This window comes from Arachis hypogaea, chromosome 3 (genome assembly GCF_003086295.3).
Source record: "Arachis hypogaea cultivar Tifrunner chromosome 3, arahy.Tifrunner.gnm2.J5K5, whole genome shotgun sequence".
Taxonomy (NCBI): domain Eukaryota; kingdom Viridiplantae; phylum Streptophyta; class Magnoliopsida; order Fabales; family Fabaceae; genus Arachis; species Arachis hypogaea.
In genome coordinates, this window is record NC_092038.1 from 27,648,136 (window position 1) to 27,668,523 (window position 20,388).

Sequence of the window (20,388 nt, forward strand, 5' to 3'; positions counted from 1 at the left end):
GGTGGGTGGCCTAAAAGGGTCTATGGTCACGATTTTGGGGTTGACCTAAAGGGGTCTATGGTCACGATTTTTTACAGTGACTAAAAAGGGGCTATGGTCATGTTTTTTGGAAAGGGTGACCTAAATGGGTCTATGGTCACGGTTTTGGAAAGTGACCTAAAGGTATCTATGGTCACGGTTTTAGGTGGTGACCTAAAAGAGCCTATGGTCACGATTTTTTAGAAAAAAGTGATCATAGAGTATCTATGGTCACGGTTATTAGGAGTGGCCTAAGGTGGTCTATAGTCACGGTTTTTTTTTTAATTCATTTTTTCATTTTTTTAACTATCCCTCCCCAAACGCAGTCATTTCCCCCTCCCTCCCAAAATTTCCCCTCCCTCCTAGCAAAATCCCCATTCCCTCCTAATCAATAACTTAGAAAAAGAAAAAAACCCTAGATGCACCGTTTCCCTTCCTCAGCTCCCAGCCCCCACCATCGCCGAGCTCCTCCCAGCCCCTACCATCGTCGTTTCCCTTCCTTCCAGCCCCTACCATCACCATCGCCAACCTCAACTCAGTCTCCCTACCATCGCCGAGCTCCTCTGTCTCACCGCTAGCTTCCTATCACCGCGAGGAAGAAGAGGAGCCGTCGTGCTCCTTCGCTATCCAGCTACCATCGAGCTAGGTTCGCCGTCGTGCCTCATTACGCGTCACCGTCGAACTTCAAAGAGAGAGAGAAAGTGCATGAAGATGAGAGAGAAAGGGGTCCAAAGCTGAGCTGGTTTCTGTAACCGCCTCTACTGCTTTCACCGCCGTTGTTGAAGCTCTACATGCGGCTGCTGCTGTCTTCTGAGCCGCCGCCAGGGGAAGCCACTGCCGCCGTTACCACGGGTGGAGTCCATCGTTGAGCTGTGCGCCGTTCAAAGCAAAATCCTCTGGGTAACATTCAATCACACACACTCCTTGATTGATAAAAGTAGTTTTTTCTGGGGATTTAAAAGTAGATATTTTGGTATTTGTTTTGATGTTTGAGTTTGGGAGGATGAACTTTTTCTGCCTAATTGAAGCCCTGTTGAGCTGATGAAAAAAATTGTTATTGCCAATGTAGTTGTTGTTGTTGATGTGTTTTCCGTTTAATTTGAATTCAGAAATTGGACTAAATTTGTAGGTTTAGTTTGGCTGATGTATATATTATAGGACTGTTCATATCATAGGTTGACTAAAAGAGAGGATCCTAGTAAGCAGCTGCTGCTGCGTTGAGAAGAAGAAGAATTCAAAAGGATAATTCTTTAGACATGCATATGCTAGTGCTTCTATGGACCATTCTAAAATAAATAAAAATAACACACCAACATGAACCATCATTCATCATCTTCATTATCATATATCTCTCTCTTAATTTATATCCAATTTACTTTTATTTAATTTCTGAACACATGCTTATATATTTGTCTCCAGGTGACTTTTTCTAATGAATATATTATACACATACATATGCTGTACATGTTAATGTTAATCCTTCAAGTTTAATGATTTTATATACTATATTATCTATATACCATTAACACTTTTCAACTGGATTTCCATTTCCTTCTTGCTATTTTTTGAGACACAGTTAGTGGATGTTTCTGATCATGTTATTTGGTCTTTTGAATAGGCTCTGGAGAATATTTCTGGCAGATATGGTCATTCAAATGCCTGGAGCAGATTATGCTAGATTCGTGCGTGCAATTTATGCTTTCGCTAAGGTAATGTACCGTTCTATCTTACATGTTAGTGTATTAACTTTGCTATATCTTGGGTTTATCTGCTTCCCCAAATTGATTTGATTTGCTAAATATGTTGCTATATCCTGGGTTTATCTGCTTCCCCAAATTTGATTTGATTTGATTTACATTGGAAATAGGTACCAAAAAGAAAAAAAGTTCGTGGTCCCACCGAACTCAAGCATATTCATGCTTTGGAGACACAAATAGAGTTAACATGGTTCAATGGTAAACCCATAGGCCTAACAAAAATACAGGTTCAATTGTTTAGTCGGTTCTTGGGAATACTTGCAAGAAACTCTAATTTGGTCACGTTGTTATATACTAATTGGCAAGCTGTGTCCAGTGAGACTAAAACTTCAATGTTGGATTATGCAAAGGTGAGTCAATCATTCTCCTTTTTAAATTGTTTACAAATAGACTTAGCATGTATGGTAAAATAACATAATTCGTTGTTTATTCGTAGTCTAAATATAACATTTCTAGTGATGCTGAGCCTTGGGTGATAGATACCATTGGAGAGGCATGGAAGCAATTTAAGAAACACATAAAGAAATATCACTATATACCGTACAACTCATTTAGAGAGATGATGAAAAATCGTCCAATGATTGTACCTGAACTGCATTTTCAAAAATTAGTTCAATTTTGGAGGCTTGATATCATCAAAGTAAGTTATTTTCATAACTCTCTTGGCTTTAATGATGGTATCGTGTATTTAACTAACCCTATGTAATTTTATATTGCAACAAATGTAGGTTATTTCTAACAAAAATCGTGAAAACAAATCCAAGCAAAAATTGAATCATCGAATGGGTCCAGTTAGTTTTGAATTAGTATGTGCTGAATAGGTACTTTTTTTGTGCTTTTTATTTTAAGTATTTTTGCATCTTTCATGTTATGTGTGTTTACTTAGTCACATGTTGGTGGTTATTTTGTAGCGTGCAAAGAAGGAGGACAATGAAGATCCATCACAATCTGAGATGTTTGTTGTAACTCGTACGAGCAAAAAAGGAGAGACTAATTCGAGAACACAAGAGACAATTGTTAGTTTTCTGGTCTCTTAGAAAAGTACACCAAACAAGAAATGTGTTAGCTATTTTTATTTATTCTGAAGCATTTGGGTGCATGCATTTATTTTGATCCTATTTGTGTGTATAGGAACATTTTAAAAATTTGAGAGAAGCAGGATACAATGATGATGAAGCAGTTCAAACAGTTTTCAAAAAGGAAAGACATGGTAGAGTTCGTTTCTATGGTCAATCAGTCACAAAATCCTCTCTTAAAAAGGAGAAGGAAATCCGACAAATTCAACAACAACATAATGAAGTGGTTTCAACTATGGAGAAAAATCAAAACAACTTAACTTCCAAGTTAGATGGTTTAACAAACTTAATTAAAACGTTGTTGCAACAAGTCAATCCTGGTATGAGTGCAGAACAAGTGCAAGTAATGATAGAAGCCGCCCAACAATCTCCGCCTGACGCGAGTAGTGCACCAAATGATGCGCGGCGAAGCATTCCTCCTTCACTTGGATCGAACCATGTATCAAAGGATATGGAAGTAAGTACTGTTCAAAACTTCTAGATAAATTAATAGTATGTTTTTGGTAAATGATATATCATGAATTTGAGTTAAAGTTAAGGTTTTAGGATTGTGAATCATTTATAATTATGCATGGAAATTGGCTGTATATATGTTGCTATCTATTCTATGTTAATGAAAGAATATGTTAAGAAAAACAGTTTATATTATGTTGTATCTTTGCTTTTTACTCATGATGTCTCAATTGCTTGTCACTTGGTATTTTTTTTTTGAGAACTTAATTGTCGATTATTATAACAGCTGTCTCTATATGAATATTTGCCAAGGTTTACTTGCTGGTGATTTGTAACATTATTTAAAAATGAATCCCACCTTTTATGTGCCAACTAATTATTAAATTAATAGTATTTAGTGATCACTAATTAGCACATAATTCGAACTTAGAATGGATGTGAAAAATGAATTCGAATAAAGAAAAAGGAGTTTGACTCAGAAGAAAATTCAGCATATTAAAATAATGGTTGTGAATAATTCTTGAGTGTTACTGTGGATGAATGTTTCTCTTTTTTTGCTGCATATGTACATGTTTATTTCTAACATGTTTATTTCTTTTGCATGCAGGAAGACATGACGTGATGAAGAAAATATGTTCCATACAAATATCACATGGGATGGATCTTACAATGATCTTAGTTATGTAAATATAATATTTTGATGTGTTATGTACTTTTTGATGTATTACATGTAATTGAAAAAATTACACTCTATTTTGATTTGTGTTGTTTAGACAAAAAATTAAACATATCTATCTTATAATAAAACTTTTATGATTTGTGTTGTTTTGGACCTATGGTCACGGTTGTCAGGATAAAAAAAGTGACCTAAAGTGTCAGATTTAAAAAATTGAAAACGTGACCATAGATAAAAAAAACCGTGACTATAGACCTATGGCCACAAGAGAATAGGCTACGACAAAAAAATCGTGACCATAGGTCAAAAACTGTGGCTATAGGTCCAAAACCGTGACCATATATCTATGGTCACCCTTTTTACTAGTTATGGTCACAATTTTTTACCATGACCATAAGCCTTTTTTTTGTAGTGTAATTTATTATCATATTACAATAATAATATGCAACACATAATACTAATGCTAATAATATAATTATATACTACTACTCTAAATACACTTTAATTTAAATTAAAATCATAAATATTTCTGTTATAAATATTTATTTTTATATATTATAATCAATTCCAAAATATTTATTTCTATAATATTTAAAACCTACTTTTACATAACATTAATATAAGGGTTAAGTACGATTTTGGTCCTTAAAATATAAGTCGAAAATTTTTTTTCGTTCCCAACCTTTTTTCATACAAAATCGTCCCTAAGGTTTAGCTTAGTTTTAAAATCGTCATTTTTACGAAAATTTTAATTTTTATTACCAAATTAACCCTAACAAAAAATTATATAAAAAAAAACGGGGAGGGAAAAGGGAATCGCGAGGGGAGGGAAGAAGAAGGATGAGTGGAAGGGAAGAAGAAGGAAAGAAAAGAAGAGGGAGAAAGGGGGGACGGCCTCGGCGAGGTTTGGAGACGCCGTCGCCGTCAAAAATCAGAACCAGAGAGAGAGAGAGAGAGCTCATGAGGAAAAGAAGAGACGTGAGCCTTGCTGCCGTCGAAGAGCTTGTGAAGAGAGAGAGAAAACGCATAGCCAGGGAGAGAAAGAGGGGTGCCTCGTCACCGTCGTGCTCCCCCGCTGCCGCCACTGCCGCCGGTGTTTCTAGTCCTCGCTACCGCTTCTGGTCCTCACCGCCGCTTCGCGCCCTCGCCGATGTTCTTTGTCACTAGTCCTGCCTAGGGTTCTGATTCGTTATGCTTCTACTTCTGATTTGATCTTCTGTTTCTAATTCTGATTATGATTTTATTGTTCTTGTGCTTCTGATTCTAATTCTGATTTTATTGTTCTTGTGCTTCTGATTCTGTTTCTTTGATCTCATTGTTGTTGCGTTTCTGATTTCATTATTCTTCTATTTCTTTGATTATCTCTTTGTGTTTTGTTCTTCTGATTGTTTGTGCTCTGATTTCTTTGATCTTCTGATACTTTACCAGTAGAGAAAATAAGCTACAATTCATAGTACAACATTTCCTGAGCGTTGTATATCTGAGAAAACAAAATTATTTCTCTAAGCTTTATATTTCCGATTCTATTTTTTATGTTTATTACATTGGTTTTACTTTTGGTTTTATTGTTATTGTTGTTGGTGCTGTGATGAAGAAAAAGAAAAGGAAGAAGAGATGCTGCTCGAGAAGAAGAAAAAGAAGAATAAAAACTGGGTCTTTTGGTAAAGACGAAGAAGAGTATTTTAGTCCGAAAGATGGTTTTAAAACTAAGTTAAATCTCGGGGACGATTTTGTGTGCAAAAAAGATTAGGGATGAAAAAAATTTTAGCCTATACCTTCGAGACCAAAATCGTACTTGACCCTTAATATAACTATTCACATAACACTAATGACATAATATAAATTATATACTTCTTTAAATAGACTTTAAATTTAAATTAACATTATAAACAACTACCTCTATTATAAATATTTATTTCTACTAATTAAAAAAATATTCCATTTATTACTAACAACCCTAAAATCATAAATTACTATAACATATTTATTTCTATAATAATTATTTAACTATTTTTACATAACACTAGTTAAATTATTCAAATAATATTATTATAAAATTATATAAACTAAATAGATAAATAAATATAATAAATATTAAATGAGGAGAAAAAAAACTAATCCGATCAATAAGGGAGAGAGAATCAACGAGAGTTGAGAGAGAAGTTGAGTGAGAAAGTTTAGAGAGAGATTATGAGAAAGCGAAACGATGGAACGAGAAAGGAAGCTTTTATTATTAAGGTGGATTCTATGGTGTCTTTTATTATTGTGTCTAAATTGCCTAATTTGTTTTTATAGGTAAAAAATAAAATGTATAAAGTAAAAATAAAATAGTTAAAATTTATTAAATATTATTTTTTTACTTTTTTTAATAAGTTAGGCATCATAACTTAGATACCATAGCATTCACCTATTATTAATTAAGCGAACTTTACGCAGTTTGTCGAATCACTAGGTGAATTACTGTCCATCATCTAGTTCGTCGCTAAAATTTTAGACGAACTGAAGCAATATTTGTGCAGTTCACTGAAATATTAGCCTAACTGCATTATGGACAAAAGAAAATTCTTGTAATTAATGTCATTTTAATTTGTTTTAGGAAATAATAATTTTTTATATATATTATAGAAAAATCTGTTTAATACTCTTTTTTTTTCAAAATATTCTTTTTTATATATTAAATATTCATTTTTAATGTAAATATTATTAAATATTTTTCATTTATAAGACAAAAACCCAAAATCAATAATTTATCATAAACTAAGATACTTACTATATGGATAATTCCATATTAAGTAATATTATTATGCTAAGATACTTACTATATGGATAATTCCATATTAAGTATATTATTATGCACCTTGAATTTACATAAATAAATAAAAATAGATTAATACGATAATTTTTTTTCCATAAGAATGAAAAAAGGGCCTGAAATAAAAAGAATATATATTACCCACTAGGTGTATATACGTAATATGTACCTTACGACATTTTCATCCCTTCTAAGGCAAAAATGATCAAGTGATGAAGTCAGTAAACTAAATCCAAAAGGTACATTGTAACGTGCATGCTGGCTTTTGAGGAAGAGGAAATGTATAATCGAGTTCGAAGGCAATGAATGATTCTGTCTGAACAACTGAGATATCTTCGCGTGCGTTTTGTCCGCGATTTTATTTTTTATTTTCTATTTTTTATATTTTTACTTTTAAGATTTTCTTAAAAAATAGATTTTACTAATTTTAGACTTTGATATTGTCACTTTTATTTTGCATTCTAAATTTGATGATTAGTCAAAATTTTAAATTTGTAACGTAATTTCGTCTGTTAATTTTTTTTAACAAAACTTGGTAATTCTTTCTGTTACCTTTACATTGTCAATACTTGAAATCTTTTTGTCATTTATTAAATATTTTGTTAGGGAGTTACTCAGATAAAGACGTTTAAAATATTTTTTTTAAAAGATATTTTTTAATAATTAAAATTTATTACATATAACTAATTAAACTGTGTTATTTTTGTCAAAATTAGATTGGACAAATTGATTTGGCCAAAAAATCGATGAACTAAATCTTGAATCGATCTAAATTAATATTTTTATGATTACAATACCCTTATTATAAAAAATGACTAAAATACTCTATTATATATATATATATATATATATAGTATTTTAGTTATTTTTTATAATAGGAGTATTGTAGTTATTTTTTATAAAAAAAATATTAATTAAATTAGTTTAAAATTTAGTTCATCAATTTTTTTACCAAATCAGTTTGTCCGATCTAATTATAACAGAAATAATATGATTTAATTGATTACATATATTAAATTTTAATTATTAAAAAATATTTTTAAAAAATACGTAAGTAATTCCTATTTTATTATACATAAAATATATTTATCATGCACCAAATATGTTAGGCACTCATCAAAACAAATAATGAAAATAATCTCTTTGAAATTAATGTTAGCTAGATGATATTTCAAGATGTATTTTGACGATTAACAAACTTCAATATGAAATAATAATTGTATTGATGTACTTTCTAATATTTTTTGAAAGAATAAATGTATTAAAGATTTCGTCTTTAACTAATATAAATAAATTAAGTGTTTTTTAAGTTTGAAAAAGTCAAAATGTTAAATAATAAGGTGAACTACCAATTCGGTTCCTGATCATTTTGCAAAATGACAAAGTAACTCCTGACAAATATTATTGTAATCCACTTCGATCCCCATCTCATATTTTCGTCATACAAAGCGGTCTTTGTGGGTGAATCTCTGGTAAGTACGAATGAAAAATGCTGAGCTGTCATGGTGAACGTGTTAGCTTGCTGATGTGGATGATTGCTACAAACGTAGACACCTGAAATGGCCAGGAGTTTAATTGTCCTCATCCACGTCAAGATAAAACGTGGTCGTTTTGAGGGGAGGTGACGTTTCACGTTTATTTCACATTGTGGCATTCTATAAAAATCCTTCATTCACCTCTCAGAATTACTAAAAAATCCTAGGAGAAAACATTTTTCACCTTCGTAACCATTGTTTATCTTGGGGAGTTGGAGTGTCGTGTTGACGTTATTATTGGGGTGGGCATTGACAAAGCTAACGTTGTTGTCATTGATGGAGCTCTGACGGCGCTTGGAGGAGTTGACTCACGATACTTGTCACGGTCCAGGTAAGCCCCGTTCTCCATGGATCTCTTTGTCTCTTATGCTTTATGTGGTCCTATTAACTAACTCTCACACACCACCATTGATCTTTACAACTCACTTGTGGTCCTGAAAAAGCTAGAAACAGATTCCACTAATTTAGACTGTGATGAATTTAGGAAAAAATAGAAATGCTTGTCTCCTGTTTGTCGTTTCAATATGCCACTAATATTGTAATGCATATTTATTTTTCGTAGATGTCTAAATATTTAATTATTCCGGTATTTTATCATGGGGGAGATTTCAAAGAGATTCTGAGGGAGGTCTCTGTTACATGCATGAAAAAGTGAAGAGGTTTCTCCCGTTGGACCTGGATTATGTAAATTTTTTTGACTTGGTGACATTGTTTAAGGAGTTGGGTTACACAGGGTATAAGGAGATGTTTTGGTTTGATATGAGAGCATCCAACATGGAGGCTGGTCTTCATGCCATTAAAGGGGATATAGAGATTAATCAGATGAGGAAAAATAAGCTTATGAACAGGGACACTGATGAATTGTATATTTATTTTGAACACCAAATGGATATGCCTGAAGTAATTGAGGATGCTGTGGCCCTTAGGACTGTTGTGGTGAGTTCATCATCATCATCCTCCGATGATGGATACGAGACTACAGAGGATGAGCCCTACAAACCTCCTCCTGGGTATGAGACAGATGACAGCATCAATGATGAAGGAAAAAGAGAAAAAAAGAAAAAAAAGCGCCAAAGAATCAGTGTTAGATAAGAGAAAAATGGATGAAGAGGCTGCTGGTTATGAGATAGATAACAAGGGTAGTGATGAGGAACTTAGGAACACAGATGGTGAGGGGAGAAAAAGAGTCTCACTAAAAAAAAGTGTGGGTAATAAGGTTTCTTCATCTAGGACCGGTCCTAAAATTTCACCAAAAATTGTTAAGAGGACATCTAAAAAGTATTCAGGCATTAGAAGAAGACATATACTAAGGGATGGATTGTTTGATGGAAACATGGAAAGCCAGAATTCTGGGGCTGGGTCGAATGTTGGGGGCCCAAGAAGGGGGCAGAAACCAACCCTGTAGATGGGACAGATGGTGGTGACAAAAAATAAAGTGGGTGAAGGGCTTTATGAGTTTGGTTCAGTTCCAACCAATGTGGAGATGGATAGTGACTATGAAAAGTCGTATGAGTATGAGAGTGAGGCCTTCAACAGCCCAATCTCTTCAGAGGACGAGGGTAAGACAGCATATGATCCATTTGATGAAGATACTGAATATGGTGAGGTTGAGTTCAAGGTTAGACAGTTGTTCCCAACAATTGAGGTTTTTAAAAGGCACTAAAAGACTATTTTGTTTATGAAGGGAAGGACGTCTTATACATTAAGAATGAGAAGCATAGACTGAGGGCAGCATGTGCAGCTGAGGGTTGTCCTTTGTTAATATTTACTTCTTGGAATTCTACCATTAGATGCTTCCAAGTGAAGACCTTATTTGATGAGCATACTTGTGCTAGAGACTATAGTAATAACATGGCTGACCGTCAATGGGTGGCTTCTAAGCTAATTAAAAAAATTCTCATTCAACCCGACATGAAACCAGGACATGCAATGGAGCATATGATAGAAAAGTACAATGTCCAGGTGAACCCAAGAATGATCGCAAGGGCACTTAAAGTTGCTAGGGAAGTTGTCATTGGTAATGCAAGGGAACAATATGGAAAGGTGCGTGATTATTTGAATGAACTTTGAAGGTTGTGGTAGGCTTAAAGAAGGGGAGTTGAATCTATGCCTTCCTTTTTGTAACTGTTATAACCCTTTTAAATAAAAATTTTCAATTCTGATTCTGTTTGTACTCAGCAGCGAAAATTTATGAGACAATTTATTTTTGTCTCATGAATATCATAAAACAGAACACAACAGAGAAGAGAAAAGCTAACACCAGCATATCCTAGTTCGGTTGCCTTGTGCTATGCAACCTACGTCCAGTCTCCTCCACAACAATGGAGGAATTTCCACTATAGTTAAAAATATTACATACACCAATTTCACACTCAAGTTCTACCCTAACTTGACATTGGCTATGCTAACACCTAACTATTTACTCTTAGTGCTAACCCAACTAAGAAAGACATACCTAACAGGTACAAGATACAAGACACTTAACCAACCTAAAGAAATAAGAAAATAACTCTAGGCTTTTCTCTCAAGTGTATCACTCATCCTTTTTCCACTCATGGCTTTTACTTGAGCTTTCTCACAATGCCTTTTCTCACAATAAATTTATAGAAAGATAAGCATAGAAAAGCACATTACAATCAGAAAAATATGAAGGAGATTGACTTCATCAACAGCCTTTGTGCTATGCGAAAACCAGATTAGCAAGCCTCTGATTCAGTTCTTCATACTGGTGGAATGCACCTTTGATTAGGTTACACTGTCCAGTTAGTTGAACTTTCTCAAAGAATACTTCTCAGAACAAAACCTCAATACTCTGGTTATCTCTCCTTGGTTTCTCAATGAATAGCAAACCTCTTTTATCTCCTTGCATGTTGCTGGGTTCTTCTTCCAAGGTCAACACCTTGAGCCTTGAGCTTCACCAATCCACAGATTCACTTTTTCTCCTTAAACATCATAGTAGGACCTTTGCTTCTGACTTCTCCAACTTGACCGAAATCCATAAAGCAGCAACCACAAAAGTCTTCTAGTGGTCAACTTAATCTGAACCCTTGAAAAACAACTTGGTCCCCAAGACAAGTTTGAGACCGTGGATACACAGCAGAGAAGAACGGAAACCAACTTTCCTTTGTATCCCATTTCGGACTGAGCAAAGAGTTGGAAAGAAGGGAAGAAACTGAGTTGCATGTATGAGAAAATGATTTACCTTTGATCTTTTCTTAAACTTGATTTGGCTTGAACTTGTTGATTTGACATTCTGTCTTTCAAGCTTGAACCTTCTCTCTTTTGCTTCTTTGGTTACTAGCTTAGGAAAGAAGCTCTTTCTCTCTTTCTTACTTTTCTGAATTTCTGACCAACTCACAGAGGTGAACGTTGCTTTTGGTTGAAGCACTTGGATCGGATCACTACCTTTTTGCCCGTTTTGATTTTTCAGCCTTGTTTCCTTATAGGCTTCATTTACATTGTTGGCCCATCAGCCTTGTTTTATTTCTCATTCCATTTGGACTGTAATTCAGATTTTGGCCTGCAATATTTTATAAATAATTAGTAATATGCAATTATAATTAATCAACACTAATTATTTATTTTTCCCAAAAATAATGTTTGTCATCACTAATTATTTTAGTTAATTTCTTAACTCAACAATCTCTCCCTTGATTACAAACATACTTAAACAAAAATCAAAAGAATTGAAATAATTTAAAGTTGGAAAACTTCCCTTTGATTGATGTTTCTTGCTTTTGTGTTGCTCCCCCTTTCCTTTTCAATAGTAGCTCCCCCTAGATTTATGCTTTCCTCTTTGTTCCTGATTTACATTATACTTAAAGAGAATATAATAAAGAGCTACACACATTTATCTGTCTAAGAGATGTAGAACAAACAATCACCACAGAATCAACGCAACACATCATGTCAGCAATAAAGACAAAATATCAATATTTAATCAAGAGCAAACTGATATCATATGAAAGCAATTTCTAATGCAGCAGTCAAATAGAAGTCATGAGAAAATAATAGTAGCTGCAGTAATACCAATAAACTTCATCTGTCAAAAGCAAAAGCAACATTTCCTATTCCTATTGCTATTATTCCCCCTTTTGTCATCAAGGGCGGACAATAAGCAAGATCAACAAAAAAACTGCACCTCAATCCCTGCAAGAAAAGGTTAGATCACAGTTCAAAGTTCTAACTAGACTAACAAAGAAGCAGTATTTAGAGTTATTACAGTCATTCAAGATAAAACAGTTCAATAGCAGCCAACTAAACAGAATTCATGAAACAAAATGAGATCACAGTAGCAGCAGTATTCATGAGACAAAACTTAGGCATCAGAACCATTCCCCTTCGAAACAGCTTCTTCCTCATCTTCAGTGGCCTGATCTCCATCCTGGTTTAGGTTATCAATGAACTTCATAAATACGGCCACTCTATCCCTTGATTTTTGGAGGAAATTCTCATGCTTTCTAGCTAGCTTCCTTTGTTCCTTGCTCATGGCAATCATATGATTGGATTTGGAGACAAACTCCTGGACCACATCCTTGACAATATTCAGCAGAGCGGATTGCTTCCAAGTAGAGATGGAAGTACCCTCGGTGGAAGGAGGAGGAGAGTCATCCGGAATGAACTCTTCATCATCATCATCTAGAACCACTCTCTCAGATCGAGTTGGTACTTTTTGCTGTTTCACTGAACCACCCCCTTTTAGGTATGGATGTCTATTTTCATAATCCTTATTTGACAGGTCAACACCAAAATGCTCAAATATGCAAGTTAAAAACATGCCATAAGGTAGTGCTTTATCTTTCTCACTTCTCACGGAATCAAACATGTATCTAACCATCAAATAGGCAAAAGAGATTTCTGTTTTAGTGATTAGGACATACAAAACAAGTGTGTCCATGTAAGAAACCCGTTGATATGAACCACTTTGAGGAAGTAAAATGTGGTTGACAATTCGGTGCAACTGAGCACGTTCATATCCTAGGACTTTGTGAGTGGGTGTGATGCCGTTAATTAAGGAAACATGTTCACAGATGTGTGCCAAAGCATCATGATAAGAGATACCAACTCCTTCATCCCATTTTACAGATGTATAAGCACACGGCCTAACATCAGTATACTTCAAAGAATCACTGATAGTTTCATTATTTAACAGAATGTTTACATAAAATTCTTTGACTAACAAAGGATACACAGGTTTTTTGATTTTGAAAAGGTGATTCTAGTCTAAAAATTCCAAATTTTCAACAAAAGGAAAACCTTTCTTTTTCAAAGTAGGTAAATCGACAAGAAAACATGGAGACAGAGTACGATACTGAATAACTCCCTCATAAAAATTGTGGTTCATGGCAAATTTGAAATGATGGGGGTTATAGTCTGAATGAGATGTCATAAAGTGTGATTTGTGAGTAAAAGGATCAATGTCGGGTTCTCTAACAGATTTGAGAGGGAGATGAGGGTTACCTCTTTGTGAACGCACAGGAACAGACCTTGGCTTAGTTTTTGTTGTCTCAGGAACAGGGTTTTCAACAGCAGGACGCTTACCCTTGGATGAACTAGGTTTCGAGGAAGTTGGTTTGGTTGGCGCTGCCTTAGGCAGTGGCGTCGGCCTGGCAGGGGCTGGGACTCGTGGCGTGGTCTTGGTCTGCACCATGGGAGCAGTGCAAAGAGGAGAGGTAGGAGGAGAAGGTGAGGGAGTGAAAGTGGGGTCTTGAGAGCGAGTTGATGGTCTAGGATATCCTGGAAGCTTATGGATCTTTTCACGCGGTGCTCTTTTAGCAATAACTTTCTTCCCCATTTGGTTAGATTTAGGCTTTTGAGGGAAGAGAAGTAGTAGAGTGAGAGGGAAGAAACCGAAGCGTTTGAGGAGAAGTTATGTAGGGAAGAGAGAGAGTGTTGGTAACCGTAGCCAAAAGTGGATTCCCAAAACCATGCAACTGCATCACCTTTTGAAATGACATGAAAAGACCTGACCTCATAAAAGAAAGATTTTATTTGATTTAAAAATTAAGACAAGAAATTAATTTTAAATTTTGAAAACTTTTAAAAATTAAATCAAACTAAAAATATTTTTGGATCAAGAACATTAAATGAAAATCCTTTAAAAAAAATTAAGCACACAGCCCAACAAACACAACAACCAAACAAAAATTATAACATTCATATACGGGCTCAGAGATGGTTGGATTTAAGAAAACACATTAGACCACTCTAGATCTGATTTTGAGGTTGGCCCAGATTAACTTTCACTTGAAACAAGCCTAGAACACACTGATTTGAAGGAAACGTTCATCACCTGCCCAGAATTGTCTCATACTTGTTTATGAGACAAAAAGCTCCAGCAAATACATCAACATTTTTCAAATAGAGAATCATAACTAAAAATTCCTAGACAAGTCCTAAGCATGCAGAATCTATCCTCAGCTAATGGTTTTGTAAAAATATCTGCTAATTGCTCCTCTGATTTAACAAATTGAATACTAATATCCCCCTTTTGGACATGTTCTCTTATTGAGTGAAATTTCACTTTAATGTGCTTAGTCCTAGAGTGAAAACTAGATTTTTAGAAATATTGATGGAACTCATATTGTCACACATCAAGGGAATATTTTCAGTATTTAATTTGTAATCAGCAAGCTATGTTTTTAGCCATAAAAGCTGAGAACAACAAGAAGAAGCAGCTATATACACAGCCTCTGCAGTGAATAAGGCCACTGTTGGTTGCTTCTTACTTGACCAAAGATTTAAGGACTTTCCAAGGAAACAACATAGGCCTGAAGTGCTCCTTCTATCAACTCTATCACCAGCAAAATCTGCATCACAATAACCAACTGCAGAAAAATCATCAATCTTAGAATACCAAAGACCAAAATTGGATGTGCCATGAACATATCTAATGATCCTTTTAACTGGTGAAAGATGTGACTCTTTAGGTTTGGATTGGAACCTTGAACACAATCCAACACTTTGCACAATGTCGGGTCTAGAGGATGTTAAGTACATAAGAGAACCAATCATTCTTCTATACCTAGTCTCATCTACATCTTTCTCAGTTTCTCTCTTATCTAATTTAAAATTAGGGTGCATGGGAGTTCCCATTGGTTTGGCATTTTCCATACCAAATTTCTTAACTAATTCTTTGGCATACTTCTCTTGATGAATGAAAATACCATTTTTAATTTGTTTAATTTGCAGCCCAAGGAAAAAATTAAGTTCACCTATCATACTCATGTCAAATTCACTTGTCATGAGTTTTCTAAATTCAGAACAAAGGGATTCATTTGCTGATCCAAAAATAATGTCACAACATATATTTGGACTGGAATAAAAAAATCATTAGAATTCTTGATAAATAGAGTTGTGTCTGTGGTGCCTCTTTGAAAGCCATTTTTCAAAAGAAAAGATCTAAGTCTCTCATACCAAGCTCTAGGAGCTTGTCTTAAACCATAGAGAGCTTTGGATAATTTGAAAACATGATCAGAATGCTCTTTATTTTCAAAACCAGGTGGCTGTTCCACATACACTTCTCTATCTATCACACCATTCAAGAATGCACATTTCAAATCCATTTGATATAATTTAAAACCACAAAATGCAGCATAGGCTGAGAGAAGTCTTATGGCTTCCATTCGGGCAATAGGGGCAAAGGATTCATCAAAGTCTATTCCTTCTTCTTGGTCATATTCTTGTGCCACAAGTCTTGCCTTGTTTCTTGCAATGCTGCCATCTTCTCCTAGCTTGTTCCGAAATATTCACTTGGTGCCGGTCACTTTCTTTCCACTTGGCATTGGAACCAAAGTCCACACTTGGTTCTTCTCAAACTCAAGAAGCTCTTCCTCCATTGCTTTAACCCAAGAAGGGTCACTAAGGGCTTCCTTGACATTTTGAGGCTCTATTTGTGAGAGGAGGGTAATGTTTGATTCTTCATTTGCTTTTCTAGTGGATGACCGAGTTCTAACCCCTTGAGAGACGTTCCCAATGACAAATTCCTCTGGATAATTCTTCAAGAATCTCCATTCACGAGGTCTGGTAGACTTGGAGGCAGATTCAGTTACCAAAGGATTGTGGGTGCTACTGGCTTCAGGATCTCCGTCAGATTCATGAGACAAAATGGAATTGTCTCTCGAATTTTTAGCTACTGCAGTTTCTAGGTCAAGTTGAGCAGAATTTCCATTTTCTTGATTTTGCCCAGTTTCAACGTCTTTTTGAGCCTGATTTCCTGCATCACAATCTTCCAAAATACTTTGCAGCAAGTTAGTATCACAACATGTAACATGTATGGACTCCTCAATAATCCTAGCATCTTGATGATAAATCCTATATGCTTTACTAGTTGTGGAATATCCTACAAACAAACACTCATAAGCCTTTGGATCAAATTTACCCAAATTATCCTTGTTATTTAATACAAAATATTTCCATCCAAAGATGTGTAAGAAGTCTAAGTTTGGTGGGTAGCCTTTCCAAAGTTCATAAGGGGTTTTCTTAAAAAATTTCCTTATGATTGTTCTATTCAAAATGTGGCAAGCCGTGTTAACCGCTTCAGCTCAAAGGAATTTTGGAACATTACTTTCACAAAGCATAGCTCTTGTCATCTCTTGTATGCTTCTATTTCTCTTTTCTACCACACCATTTTGTTGTGGTGTCCTTGGACAAGAGAAGTTGTGAGATATTCCAAATTCCTCAAAAAAGGATTCAAATAAATTATTTTCAAATTCAGTTCCATGATCACTTCTTATAAAAGAGATTTTCAAATCCTTTTCATTTTGAATTTTCTTGCAAAAATGTTCAAAGGCCGAAAAGGCTTCATTTTTGTGTGCAAGAAATAAAACCCAACCAAACCTAGTATAGTCATCCACAATTACTAAACCATAATGTTTACCACCTAGGCTTTGAGTTCTTGTTGGACCAAATAAATCAATGTGTAGCAACTCAAGTGGTCTTTTAGTAGAGATGTCTTCCTTTGGTTTAAAAGAACTTTTTGTTTGTTTTCCCATTTGGCAAGCATCACAAGTGATGTCTTTGTCAAACTTTATCAAAGGAAGACCTCTTACTAATTCTTTCTTTACAAGTTTGTTTATTTGAAACATACTTGCATGGCTCAATCTCTTGTGCCATAACCACTTTTCAGATTCTTTAGAGTGAAGACAAGCTACATTTTGATCCTTTAGTTCATCAAGAGTAAGTCCATACATATTATTAAAATGCTTGGCAATAAACATCACTTCATTTGTCTTTTCATTAACAACACAGCATTCAAGTCTTTTGAAAGTCACTAAGTATCCTAAATCACACAGCTGACTTATACTCAAAAGATTGTGCTTCAAACCACATACCAAAAGTACATCATCAATGAAAGTAGATTGCTCATTACCTACTTTTCCAACAGCAATAATTTTACCTTTACCATCATCTCCAAAGGTCACAAAACCTCCATCATACTTATTTAGTTTGATGAAGTAGGTTGACCTTCCAATCATATGCTTTGAACATCCACTATCCATATACCACATGTCTTTTTTGTTCTTGGATGCTAGGCAAATCTGCATGATGAGTTTCAAGTAGCCTTAGGTATCCAAATTAATTTGGATCCTTTGAAGTTAATCCATCTTGGTTGCCCAAGTGCATTGAAATCACAAACAACATTGTAAACTTTGTTTCCTACAACTCTCTTTTCAATAAAGCATTGTGCATATGAGTGACCAAATTTCTTGCAATTAACACAATAATTTTTTGATGTGTGTTGCTGAAATTGAGGTGAGTTATATTGCTTGAAATGATTAAATGGTTGAAATTTTCTGGTTTTTGGAGGAGATGGATTTCTTTTGACAAACTGATTTTTGTTATAATCATTCCTCTTTGCAAAACTATTTTCACCAGAATTTTTGAAACTCTTTGGATTTTTCAAAAATGAGATTTTGTTGTAGAAAAATGGTTTCTTGAAAGCAGCCTTATTTTTTGAAAAGTATCCCAAACTTGGCCTGTTTGAAGTAGGTTCGGTTCTTGGTGAAGGTTCAGTTTTGCTTGTGTAAACTTCATCAAATTTCTCCTCAAGTGTGGGAACATACCCAATGCCAGATTTGTTAGATGTTTTTTTTTGTATTTGATGAAGAAGCCACAAATTTTATAGAGGAAATATTGGAAACTGCATCTTCCTTGGCTATTTAGCCTAAACCAGATTTTTCAAACAATGGTCTTTGACTTGCAAGTACTTTATTGTCCAAGTTACTTGAACCTTGAGCAAATTTTGCTAAGTCACCATTCAGCCTTTTAATTATATCATTTAATCTTTCATTTTCAGCAATTAACTCATGAGAAGGATCCATAATGTGCTTTCCTTTTAATTTTTCAAGTTCAGATTTTAAAAATCTGTTTTCTTCAATAATGTCCAAAGCACATTTAGTTTCCTTCACTTTTTCTTTCAAAAAATCATTTTCAACTCTTAACACATCTCTTTCAGATCTGTACTCATTGTATTTATCTAGCAACTTTGATGTATTCAAGGTGAGATCATCAATAATAGCATGTAAATCATCTATGGTCAAATCATAGCAGTTTACCTCATCAAGATTGTTGTTTCCAGCCATGAAACAATCTTTGTCTTCACCTTCAGATTCTTCTTTTTCATTTGAGTCATTCTCAAGATCCTCCCAAGCTGCCATGAGTACTCTCTTCCTTTCCTTCTTTCCTTTGTCCTCCTTTTTGAGCTTTGGACAATTTAGCTTGAAGTGTCCAGCCTCCTTGCAGTGATGGCACGTCACCTTGCTCAAGTCAAACTTGTGCTCCTTTAAACTTGAACCCTTGTATTTGCCCTTATTCTTCATCATCCTTCTAAATCTACTAGCAAAAAAAAAGCTCATCATCTGAAATACCATCACTAGACTCACTCTCTTTCGGTTCTATCTGTGATTTAAGGGCTATTCCCTTTTTCTTTGAGTCTGTGTTTGTGTGTGTGGCTTCATAGGCAAGGAATTTTCCTCTCAGCTCATCATAGGTTATGGGACTTTGTTGATTATGATTGAGAATCTCTCAAACACTTCATCAATGCTTTCTCCATCCTTCATGCTAAATATCTCGTACTCTTTTTGCAGCATATCAATCCTCGTTTCTTTGACTTGTTTAGTGCCTTCGTGTGTAATTTGGAGTTTTTTCTAGATTTCTTTGGCTGTCTTGCATCTAGACACCTTCCGGTACCCTTCAAAGCTGATAGCACAGTGAAGAAGGTTGATTGCTTTAGCATTCAGCTCTATCTTCTTCTTATCATCTTCGTTCCACTCAGCTTCTTCTTTTGGAGTCATCACTCCATCAGCACTTATTTTTGTTGGGATCTTGGGACCGCTCACAATAATCTTCCATATGTTGTAGTCAATGGATTGGATGAAGATCCTTATCCTTTCTTTCCAGTAGGAATAGTTCTTTCCGTTGAAGAAAGGTGGCCGGTTGTTTGACTGGCCTTCAGTGAGGGTGTAGGAAACTGTGGTTGTGCCCAAGTTATTCGCCATTGGATCTTTGCTCTAAGCGGTTAAGCTTGAATCTTGAGACCTTAGCTCTTGATACCAATTGAATGTTGTGGTAGGTTTAGAGAAGGGGGGTTGAATCTATGCATTCCTTTTTGTTGCTGTTATAACCCTTTTAAATCAAAATTTTTAATTCTGATTTTGTTTGTACTCAGCAGCGGAAATTTATGAGACAATTTATTTTTGTCTCATGAATATCAGAAAACAGAATACAGTAGAGAAGAGAAAAGCTAACACCAGCATATATCCTGGTTCGGTTGCCTTGTGCTATGCAACCTACGTCCAGTCTCCTCCACAATAATGGAGGAATTTCCACTATAGTTAAAAGTATTACATACACCAATTTCACACTCAAGTTCTACCCTAACTTGACATTGGTTATGCTAACACCTAACTATTCACTCTTAGTGCTAACCCAACTAAGAAAGAGATACCTAACAGGTACAAAATACAAGACACTTAACCAACCTAAAGAAATCAGAAAATAACTCTAGGCTTTTTTCTCAAGTGTATCACTCATCCTTTTTCCACTCATGGCTTTTACTTGA

General features: G+C 34.9%; 1 protein-coding gene across 1 annotated transcript; it reads left to right on the forward strand.

Moving 5' to 3' along the window:
* Positions 1-291: 291 nt before the first annotated feature.
* On the forward strand, positions 292-4,117 carry LOC112790012 (uncharacterized). The gene is made up of 8 exons (XM_025832221.3): positions 292-918; positions 1,637-1,727; positions 1,886-2,125; positions 2,212-2,415; positions 2,504-2,581; positions 2,687-2,791; positions 2,907-3,308; positions 3,912-4,117. The coding sequence occupies exons 2-8, from the start codon at positions 1,662-1,664 to the stop codon at positions 3,924-3,926; spliced, it is 1,110 nt and encodes a 369-aa protein (XP_025688006.1). The 5' UTR covers positions 292-918; positions 1,637-1,661; the 3' UTR covers positions 3,927-4,117.
* The last annotated feature ends 16,271 nt before the right edge of the window (positions 4,118-20,388 follow it).